Source organism: Filobasidium floriforme, assembly GCF_021052385.1.
Source record: "Filobasidium floriforme strain CBS 6241 chromosome Unknown HD553scaffold_25, whole genome shotgun sequence".
NCBI classification, from domain to species: Eukaryota; Fungi; Basidiomycota; class Tremellomycetes; order Filobasidiales; family Filobasidiaceae; genus Filobasidium; species Filobasidium floriforme.
In genome coordinates, this window is record NW_025763646.1 from 89252 (window position 1) to 100308 (window position 11057).

The 11057-nt window shown below is 51.6% G+C and overlaps 3 protein-coding genes across 3 annotated transcripts; 1 reads left to right on the forward strand and 2 right to left on the reverse strand.

Annotated features, from left to right (window-relative positions):
• Positions 1-2932: 2932 nt before the first annotated feature.
• Positions 2933-5187, reverse strand: HD553DRAFT_133214 (histidine phosphatase superfamily). Its single transcript, XM_046176604.1, has 11 exons — positions 5159-5187; positions 5019-5081; positions 4587-4943; positions 4327-4514; positions 4104-4239; positions 3915-3992; positions 3793-3842; positions 3449-3727; positions 3289-3349; positions 3131-3232; positions 2933-3053 (listed from the first exon to the last, which is right to left on the reverse strand). Exons 3-11 carry the CDS (start codon positions 4941-4943, stop codon positions 3015-3017), a joined length of 1290 nt encoding a protein of 429 aa, XP_046033293.1. The 5' UTR covers positions 5019-5081; positions 5159-5187; the 3' UTR covers positions 2933-3014.
• Positions 5188-5633: 446 nt separating this feature from the next.
• Positions 5634-7632, forward strand: HD553DRAFT_318597 (uncharacterized protein). The gene is made up of 7 exons (XM_046180898.1): positions 5634-5859; positions 5936-5998; positions 6070-6704; positions 6812-7034; positions 7099-7164; positions 7228-7260; positions 7345-7632. Exons 1-7 carry the CDS (start codon positions 5662-5664, stop codon positions 7510-7512), a joined length of 1386 nt encoding a protein of 461 aa, XP_046033294.1. The 5' UTR covers positions 5634-5661; the 3' UTR covers positions 7513-7632.
• A 449-nt stretch (positions 7633-8081) lies between these two features.
• Positions 8082-9722, reverse strand: HD553DRAFT_337283 (uncharacterized protein). The gene is made up of 6 exons (XM_046182274.1): positions 9533-9722; positions 9389-9454; positions 9160-9318; positions 9008-9092; positions 8764-8937; positions 8082-8682 (listed from the first exon to the last, which is right to left on the reverse strand). The coding sequence occupies exons 1-6, from the start codon at positions 9588-9590 to the stop codon at positions 8373-8375; spliced, it is 852 nt and encodes a 283-aa protein (XP_046033295.1). The 5' UTR covers positions 9591-9722; the 3' UTR covers positions 8082-8372.
• Between the last annotated feature and the right edge of the window lie 1335 nt (positions 9723-11057).

Consider the following 11057-nt stretch of genomic DNA (forward strand, 5'->3'; position numbering starts at 1 on the left):
GACGTCGGTTTCCCATGGGTGAGGGTCCTAACAACGGCCATCCTCAGGAGGTATGTCGACCGTTGAAGCGAGTCGTTGGTGACGACGTATGAGCCCTCCCGCACCCGGGATCCAGTGCTGCGAGTCCGCTGTAGCCCTATGACAGATTCGACGAGAATCGTACAGAATGAGTAACAGATCTCTTCATACCGTTGAAGCACAAAGAACACAGTCCCTTGGATGGCGGAGCTTACATCGTTCCCGTGAAAAGGTATATGTGTTGGTGCATAACGATCCGGACCAGTTCGTCATTCTTCATTCGTCTTCCTCTCTCTTGTATTCGGTCTGTTTCGATAATGTTTGGGTCTTGAAAGAGTTACTAGTTGAGTGATTGAGTGAGATTAGGAGAGGAAGAGTGCTCGGTGGCGAGTAATCGATGATCGAGTGATGTAGAGAGAGAGAAATTGGGGGTCGTGGTTATAAGCTGTGCCAAGGCAAGAGGCCCGGGCGACGAGAGCCGCTTGCCGAAAGAGGAAAAAACGACAACATGCGATGCGCTTTTTCTTTGACACAGCCTTGCGGCCTTGTGGAGCCCGATGACGAGCTGATTACGTTGTCAGAGACGTCATCGATCGATCTCTGATCACGAGATCGATGTTTGATCTGAACGTTCGATTTCGGGTTCGGGTCTGAGCACTGTCGCCGGGATCTGGGGGAGCGATTCACACGTTTTAGAAGCTTTTCGGTCGCGAATCAGTGGCGTCTGGAACAGGGCGCGCGCGCGATCTGATCAAACCAAGTGGATCAAGCGACAACGACGACGACGGACGACCAAGACCTCGCCATTGTTTGCCAATGTATCTCAGGAGATGGCGTCACAATGTTGGGCCAGTTGTGTGCGGACAGCTTCTGCGGTTCCCATGAGCCCAACATGGGCGGTATTAGCGTGCACAATGACTGATTTATACCGTTTGATGTAGCGAAGGGGGAAACCTACCGAGGTGTTCCGGTCACAAGGAGTCTCATCAAAAAAGTTCAACCCACCCCCAAAGAAGATCATCTCGGCTAAGCGAGATTCACCGTAGGGGTCGGCTGATCGCATGCACTAGCTCACTAGATCACTAGGCTGTGCTCGGACTCTCCCATCGAGTGCTGTTCCATCGCTTTTTCTCATCGTACAGCTACATAGCTATACATGTATCTGTATAGCTATACAGCTAGCCTTGCCTCATACCACATTTCTCACGCCCCTACGACCCAGTACCCATGGATACCATAGACTTCGCCCAGCTTTTTGATGACGACAGCGATGGGGAGAGCGAAACGAAAAGGAAGGAGACCGAGGACGGAGAGAGCAAAGACGGAGAGAGCGATGACGGAGAGAGCGAGGTCGAGCTCTTTACCAACTGGCTCGTGAGTTTCCTATCAGATCGACCCACGTTCTCGTGAAATAGGTCTTAATTCTTGATCCAGTCTGCATCGGAGTCCGAGTCCGAGCCCGAAGCGATCGTTCTTCCGGATGTCCCGGGTCGATTTGGGAGCTGGTATCCTGGAGACGATTCGGATTCCTCTTCAGACGATTCGGACTCCTCTTCAGATGATTCGGGGACAAGCCAAGGGATCCTCGACAACAGCAACGACACCAGCAGCAGCAACAACAACAACAACAACAACAACAACAACAACAACAACAACAGCGACAACAACAGCGACAACACCACCTCCGACATCAACCGTCTTGCTCAGCGTGCGTTCCTGCGTCTTGATAGTGATGCCTTATAAGTTCGGCAGCTGACTGTATTTGTTTTTCCCTATGACAGACCTTCACGATCTACACCTGGCAAGGCAGAGGGGGGAACGACAAAGGATGAGGAATCTAAGGCACCAAGCTGACTCTCTCTATGAGAAGCTCACACGATGATGGATGTCAGGCGAAGGTCGAGGTTTTCGAGCAAATTCAGCCCCCCTTGTTGATGGTGATCATATCGATATAGATTCACGACATCGGTGTAGCCCCTTTTCGTCGTCCTTTACAACTTTCGTTTTCAGCCTAGCCTTTCACATATCGTATACCTACTTGTAAAGAGCTAACCATACGCAGCAACTCGTATTCGAAATCACGGCAAGTTGTCTTCTTTCCGGACACACGGTGACCATTTCGGTGTGGTATCCAGATGCCATCGTGGCGGAACATCTAGCTCGAGACTTTGAGGCCGCCCAAATCGCTGGCGAGCTGGCCGGCCAACTGAACGGCACGATGATCAGCGAGTCTCAACCGAGTCAAGCCCAAGATCTGATTGGCTCGATGCTACAGATGTCTGTCCAGGCCCAGGCGCAGACCGAGGCAGATCATAGGGCGTTGGAGGCGGACATGACCCCGTTGATGAACAAGGTAAGACGACCATCAACCTCTGAAACGAAGTCAGTAGTAGCTAACCCCTATGCCTTGCAGGTGTTCGCCCTTGCGAGATACCGACAAGAAGGGGGTAAAGAGGAAGAAGAACAGGCCTTGATGCGTGAGATGAACCATCTTGAGACCAATATACGAATGAAACCGGGCCCAGGCTACACCCGACTTGAGCCGAGAAGGAGCGTGTGAAGGTCAAGGGGACCGGATTCACAGATGCAGATGGATCTTCTGGAGTACAATATTGAACGGTTCCTCGATCTCGTCTCGATTTAATGTATAGTATTGCTCAATCACGAGTAGATGTAGACCTTATCAAGCGGTACTTACCAATTATTTAAAGTGTCGCTCTATGCCTAGCATGTAAAGTAGTTCGACGATCATACGTTACTAGATCAACAGGTACAGTAAACACTTCTCTAACTGTACATAACATAGGGCGAGGAGGTACAAGTGATGTGTGAAATGTACGACTTGGAAAAGCGCAGGTTACCATCCCGAGATTGAGACTTCGCTTCATCCTGTGTTGTATTGAACTTCTCCCTTCCCGTCATTTGAAATGTATATGTCTACTGTCAAAACCATGCCGAAAGGACTCAATCGACCCTGATTATAGTTGTCTGGGCTGTCATAGAGAATCCCAAGAGCAGTGTAAATGGCCAACATCCTATTGTCGTGAGACAGATCCTTTTCGAACGTTATCAGCCCCCCTCGTTGATGGTGGTCATATCGATATAGACTCACAATATATACCCGAGGCCCTGGATTTGAGAGCGTCTCATCCTTGTCGTTCGATGCTGAACCGAGATCTTTCACACGCTGGTCAAGGTCCCCGACCCATGGAAGCTTTTGCTTAACCGACATCAGCTAGGTCATTCGAGAAGCATAAGGGGAGTACTCACTCCACCCTTGGCCGCCGCTGGATTACCCGGTCCTCTTATATGCCACTTGGTAACATCGTACCTGTGTCCGTCAGACGCAAACCAGATCGTTCAGCGATCGCCTCTCATGATTCCTGAAGCTGATGAATACGAGAGAGACGTTTCCCGAAGCCATACTCACCATTTAGCATACCCCTCCCATATAGCTAATTCTCTCTCGTCCCCGAGCGATCGGTAAGTGTCACACCATGAGCTCCACGGCACTGCCATTCCTAGTCCGGTGATCGGTTGTTGCGTTTCAAAGGCACACAAGCTCATCAGAGCCAACGCATCGACTCCTTGCAACGTTTCGCCGGGCTTCTCTCCCAGTATCCGCCGCAGATGGGGCAAGACGCTCGAAGCCCATGTGTGTAGGTACGAGCGGGATGTTTGGGAACCGATCGCAGCGTAATGATCGTACCTGTTCGTGATACAAGTAGATACTAATCAGGATAGTCGCATGTAAACCATGATCGAAATGCTCACTCGGGACCGATACTCTCGCTTTCACCAATAGGATTTCTACCTTCGGCGGGCTGCGACAAGGATATTCAAGAATCGACTCGTTAGTAAATATCCACAAGATCGATTAAGTGAGATACGCTCACCTTCCCGGCCGGGAAAACTACATCCGGCTTGGGCAAGTCACCCTTGTTCCCGATGTGGAAAGTTCGGTTCATCATACCCTAGTAACAGGAGGAAGGACTGTCAGCGCCTGCAGTCCTCTTTAGAAGTGGTATATGCCGGTACCTTTCGTCGCCCCGATGAGGAAAGGCGGGACATGTAAACCCACTCACATTGATCAGGTATCCAGCTGTCTCAACCACTCTTCCCGATCCGCTAGATCGAACGAAAACCGCAGGTCCATCCTCAGCATGCGCATCGAGAAGTCCAGCATACCGAGCTCGGTAGAGAAGTCCGAACTCATGGGCGCTATATGTCGGGGAAAAGAACCAGACCGCGTAACGTCTCAATTTCAACATGGGGAGAACAGAGAGACCACGACAAGGCTCGACTCACATTTTCCGGCCTTCATCTGTAAGTTCTCCCGCTCTTGACTTCCAGCTCTCCACAAACTTGACGTAGTCCTCCAAGCTGCGAGTTTGGCCTCCTGAAGCGACGGATGGGAGCCTCTCGATCTTGTTCAGCGCATGTAAAATCTTGGCGAGAGCTTTGGTAGTGGGGTATCTGGCTGTGTGTCGTTGCAGCTGTTCATCAGGCGGGAAGAACGGGTCAATCCTGTATACGCAGCCTCAGAATCGTATATGTAGATAACTCACGATGACAACCCCGATCAAGTCGTATGGCCGACCTTGCGCATCTTCAGGTGGCGCCGCCAAGGGCGGAGTAGAGTTCAGGAAGGAAGGCGTGTAGGGACCTTGACAAGCGAGAATGCTGCGTTGCCTAGGCGTCCAGGGGATGCGTAACGGCGAGAATTCTGAGTCTTCCTTCTGTTCAGTCTGTCCGTAAGCCGATGTTTGTCTCGGTAAAGTTGAGAGGGGCGACCGGTAGTAGAGTAAGGCGACGATGGACGTGAGGAACACCAGGCAGAAGAAGTATCGACGTCTAGTGAATCCCATGTACGAAGCTGGTCGACCGGGTCTAGCGCCATCGTAAGAGCTTGGTTGTTCCATCATCTATGATACGAGGTAGGCATTTGTAAGGTCGGGTATCAGCTGAAAACCGGTAGGCTTTGAAAAACAAACACATACAGCTTGAGGCCCTGATTCGAACGATGCGTTGGGCGCAGTCTCCCTGTGTCGGAGTTGGCTTGCCTGATGGTTCGTCGACATGGTTAAGCTTTTCTCGACTATCCAATGATATTGTTTGTCGCAATACTGACAATACTTACTGCTCAAGACTTCTTTGAGATGATGCCGTTGTGGTCCCAGCGAGAGCGAACAGGTCCCAGCGAGAGCGAATACTGATCTCCTTTATTCCCTTTGTGACCTGATAAGCACGTGCTCGTTAGATGTCATGCTTCTTACGCGGTGCGTTGACCATGTTTCGAAGTCTTGCCTCCAGCTAGTTTCATATACGGTTCATGCTTCACTCCGTTGATCCTTGACTTGCGGGACTGGGAGATGTTGCCTTGTCGCTGATGTGTATATGTGTACCTGTATACCTGTAGACCTGTACGATCGCTCTCGTCCGAAGATGCACGATGACCGAACCTTGGTGAACGATCGATTGCAGACAACACGCTCGCACATAACGAATATTCAACTTGACCCATAATCAGCAATCGATCCTCAGCTCCCTTCTTCAGGGTGATGTCGTCACGGAGAGAGATCACACCCACCTACACACCAGCACAAGTTGCTAAATATCCAATCAATAGCCCAATCCACTATCATGTCAGCTCCCCGACCGAACGCACTGGGTGTCACACAAGCACCTGCCGTACAATCACCACCAAACGCACCGAAGCCCGACCAATTTCATACGGACCCACGGGTACATTACGATCGGAACGTCTCCAAGTGGCAGTACGAGGACGAAAACGGTGCCGAATACGAGTGGGCTGAGGCTGCTCAAGTCTGGATACCGATCGTAAGTCATTTTGAATGCAAGTGATATCAGATGGAGGCTGATATTCTCGGTCTCTCTCCGCCGAAACGTCTTGCAGGTCACGGATGAGCTTTTGAAAGCGCAACAAGCTGCTTATGCGGTCCAGGGTGTGGATGAAGAGGTAAATCGCTATGCTCAGCTGCTAGTTATTCTGCTCGACCTGACTATCTCATTCGAATTTGACCTTCTCAGGCTCCCGTAGCTCCCAAGCAACACATCCTGAACCAACGAAAACGGAAACAAGCCGAGATCGATTACACCTCTAACGATCCCATCCCTTCTGCCGGTACCGGTCTCCCGCCACCTGCCGGCTCCGATCTCGCTGTGGCTTCCAGCTCGAAAACCTATGCCAAGCCTCCCAAGGCTCCTCGACCGATCACGACCGTCTATGTGACCAACCTGCCTCCAGGGACTACCGTCGAACTGTTGGCATCGACATTCAGCAGGGCGGGCTTGTTGATGACCGATGACGACGGCAATCCGAAAGTCAAGCTCTACACGGACGCTCAGGGGAACTTCAAGGGAGACGCTCTGGTCTCCTACTTCAAACAAAACTCGGTCGACCTCGCTTGTACCTTGTTCGACGATACCGAGCTCGTCCTCGGTTCAGGGGAAGGGAACATCAAGGTGACCCAGGCTGAGTTCAAGAAACCCAGCCGGGAAGAAGAGAAGGTCAAGGAGAAGAACGAGGCTGCTGCTGAAGAAAAGGATGTCAAGGATCTCGGTGTTGGGGTCGGGCAGCAAAAGGCAAAGGGGAAGAAGAAGGTGCCTAAGAATCTGACCGAGGAGCAGAGACGGGCGGCCAAGCGAATCAGATCGCTGCAAAGGTGAGCATGTCGTGGTCCGTCCAGGCGGACAAATAGTTTCTGCATCCACATATCGCTGGTTACGTAGAATATGATACTGACTTAGACCTTGCTCCCGTCGTATTCAGCAAACTGGAGGACTGGTCGTCTGCCGACGAGGAAGACCCGCTTGCCCCGAACCCACAAGCTCCACCAGCGGGCAACTCTCGATATGCCCGCGTGGTCGTTCTCAAACACGCTTTCACCTTGGCCGAGTTGGAAGCCGATCCGGGCGCCGCGATCGAGTTGAAGGAGGAGATACGGGAGGAGGCAGAGAGTATCGGGACGGTTACGAACGTGACTTTGTATGATGTAAGTGGCCAGGAGAGCTCAGGCGGAGGAATCGACTTATCAGGATTGTCTGGGCCGTTGGCAGAAAGAGGAAGAGGGCGTCATCACAATCAAGTTTAGGGACGCTATCTCGGCGCAAGCGTGTATCCTTGTGAGTACATTGCGATCTTACACGCTCCGGGAGCACTGGGCTTATTTGAACATTTTGACTCAGAAAATGAATGGACGATTCTTTGGCGGACAACAGGTAAATTTTTCCGGCCGTATGCGGCCTCACTTCGACATCGCAAGAACAGGATGTCCAGCTAATTTGATCCAACTTGAACTGCAGCTCGAAGCTTCCATCTATACCGGCAAGGAACGTTTCCGCCAGAGTGGTACCGGTGAAGATTATCTCGACCCAGACGAGGCGGACGCCGAAGAAAAGAAGCGATTGGACAACTTTGCCGCATGGCTCACGGATGGACCAGGGGAGGATGGTCAGCCGACAGACCCGTAAAGAGAGGTCTGTAACCTGGCTTGCACGTGTACTTCGACATTTGGATGCGGTCCTATTCATGAACCTAAGCGGAGTATCCAGTGATTGGTCTCGACCTATAAAACCTGCGGTCATGCTCGTTGGCCTCGTCTCCCGCTACGTAACGCGAACGGTTGGGCCCATCATGAACGTGTTCGCCGATTGCACCGCATATTTCTCATAGGGAGGCCCAGCCTGATCTGCTGACCGAGGAACGACAGCGAGTAAGGCGGTCCTCTCCGCCCTGATGATTGTCTCGTTGTCTTCTCCGTTCGATGGCTTAAGTCTGATCTCGACCGAGACTCCGTCGCGCTTTCAACAATGTCTTCAGATTTGGTCGTCACGTCGGCGCGATGATCCAGATTTCCCTCCAAGCGAAGATCCCGACCAAAGCCGACGCGAGGGTCCTCGAGGCAAGATTCTCCCCTCCGAGACAGTCATCCGAACTGGTCGGGACCAAGCTGGACATAAGAATGTAATATCAAATGTTCAGCTGTCTTTCAGAGTCCGATCGTGGGATCTCTGCGGCTCTGCGAGAGCCACCTTATGCTGCAACCACGATCAATGGCCACTTCGAAAGCAACCTGTTCGAAGCTCTAGCTGATTGGGATATGCATTTATCGCTGGCTGAGTTGTGATACTGGATTGAGCTGGATGATATCTCTTTCGGACGTGCATTATGGAAATGTTGGAATATCTACTACGACGGATCACCTGGCGTTTACACCGTATTGTTTTGTCGATCCTTGTGAAGAAGTATTTGACTTGTACGGTCGTCTATGGACACTTCACATTCCCAAAGACGGGATGTTGACGTGCAAACTAGCCGATAATTACCGACCTCATCGCCTTCCCGCTGCAGCAGTCCTCTCCCTCATTCCCGCGGCATTGGGCGTGCCAGCGTTAACGCCGGTAGCACTGGCGGTGCTCCTGTTGGCGGAAGCGTTGGGAGTCGAGACGGCCGATCCCCACATGGAGATGACGCTCTTGGCCTGCTTGTAAACGTTGTTGATGGCAGGAGATTGCTGAGCAGCCATGTGATCCAGTCGAATGACGAGGTTGTCGATGACCTTGCGCTCAAAGTTGGAGGAGAGATATCGGACTCGCAACCATTGGGAAACGATCAAAGGGGTGGTAAAGGAGCCTCGAAGGCTAAGATGACGAAAGCAGTATAGGTAATCTTCAGCGGTCGATCTCAGATATGTAAAGGTTGAAGCCACGGTGTAGACTTACGTGACAGCCCTCAAGATGGTCCAGAGCAGAATGCCGACCTCGGAGTAGGCGACAAAGAACATGGCGCGGTCATAGTTCTGCTTGATAAAGTTTCCAATCAAGGTCCCGTACTTCTCGACGACGGGATGTTGAACTGGTTTGGATCCAGCGGCGGGTCGAGCCGCGGGGGTAGGTCTGTCACAGAGCGCAATACAAAGATTCAGTCGCCGAACAATTTGACGACAAGGTCATGCGCGAGACTCACGCTGTAAACATCTTGGGAAGGATGGTTCCTCGGAAGAAGGTCAGGACGTGGAAGAATGAGAAGGTTGCGAACGGCAAGAGTGAGACTATTTTTACGTCATGCACAGTCAGCAACGAGGTGATGATCGATGCTTTTCTCATCGTATGACCCACAGTAAACGGGTTTCGAGAGGAACCAGTAAACGGCCATGAATCCGTATTGAGCGTTGTCCTCCATCATCGCCTTTTGAAGGTAAGCCCTGTTGAATTGAGGTACTCCGAGGGATTTTGACACGACGATCGAGTAAGAGACTAGGGCTCCAGCATAGGCGGCTGGGACACAACAAGGGTAAGTCAGACAGGGCTTGATAGCGATCAGGCAGAAAGATTTCTGGCAACGAACCATGGTACCAAAAGCCCGGGATGGTCTTGGAGAAGATCCCGATAGTATAAGCATAGAGAATCCTGGCTGTTGATCATCGCAAGATCGAGAGTCGTGTCAGTCAGTACAATCTGGACGACTTGACTAAATCGAGCTCGAACGAACCTGCGGAAGTCAAGGTGACCAAGTGACCCAAGGCCCAGAGGTACTGAAGGTCCATCATGTTGTTGAACGGGATGCGCGGAATATTCTATTGTGTCGGTCGCTGTCGGATATCTCGACTGATGGCTGTTGAGCTGTTGATAAGAGCTGTATCAACAAGAAAGAGGTTCAACGTCGAGGTTGAACATGAACTGGACTCCTTTCTCGCTCTCTCGCTCCTCCTCCCAGTCAACGACGTCGAGGTCGAAATGGCTCTGCGTCATCAGACAGAGGAGAGGGGCGACGCGTATCTGACTTGCGACTGCACTGACGTCATCAAGATTTCGCGCTCGAGGAATGGCGTCGCAGGCATCAAGCAGCGAAGAAGCCAGGTTTCAGCTGAGGTGGCCAGTGGTTTCGGGACTCCCGCAAAGTGATACACGGTCGAATCCCTGCAATAAATCATATGATCGCATCTCAACCGCCTTCATCGTTGAATGATACCACTGTTTGGAAGATTGCTCATCCTCCGATGACGGACGTCTCGCCTACGGATTTGAAATCTGCGCGGCAGTTGCAGATCATCGCGTTGACGTGTTGGCAAGAACAATAGAACATGGCAGACCTTATGACGCCGATCGAAGAAGCATCGCTCGGAGGTGGTGTCGGGAAGCGACCGCTGAGCCAGAAACAATTCATCGAACAACCTATACATATGTCCACACCGATTGCGGTATAGTTGCTGACTCTATCATTCGATAGCCTTCGACGATTCATAAATTCCATCTTCTGTGTCCCATTACGTTCGAGTGATCCGCCATGAATAACGAGATTGACGGTAAGTACCCTTGCGCCCCTCCAGCATTGTTATCGAAACGACCGAATGAGTTTGTCGTCCCTCTGGTATAGAACTCGAACCGACTCCTGCTCCACCTTCTCCGGACAAGAAGCCCAATCCCAAGGCCAAAGCCTCTCCCAAGAAGACGGCGCATAAGAAGAACAGCGTCAAGGATTCTATTGTCGGCGGTTCTTCTACCTCTTGCCAAGCCCCAATGAAGCCTTCTCACCCAACCATCACCCTCGAGTTGCTGGAAATCGCCTTGAATTCGGTGACCGCCGAGCATCGTTCTCAAGTGGCCACTGCGCACGGAGTAGTGCCGAACCTGCTCCACATGGTGAGGATGGAGGCGTAAAAGTCGCAACTTGTGAACTTTCGTAAGGCTGACCTTTTTCCGCTGACAGAGTTGGGCAAATGTCCAGAAGTGAGGATGGTGCAGGGGACTTTGAACTTTTAGATCGATATATCGCTGACATCGGCAAGAACACTGTGTTAGGAAGAAGATCTTGAAATTGGTCAAAGAGGGCCTGTAACCACGTCGAACTGACAAGTAAGTCGGATCTCTGTCAATCGTCTCCCTGATGTTCGCGGAAGAGCAGACGAAGCTGACGTGACCGATGTGACCGGTTGGCTTACGGGCAGTCCATCGGGGTATGCGAGACGATTTTCAGATTCGACGATATGCTGCGTGATCATCAATCGGATTGCTTA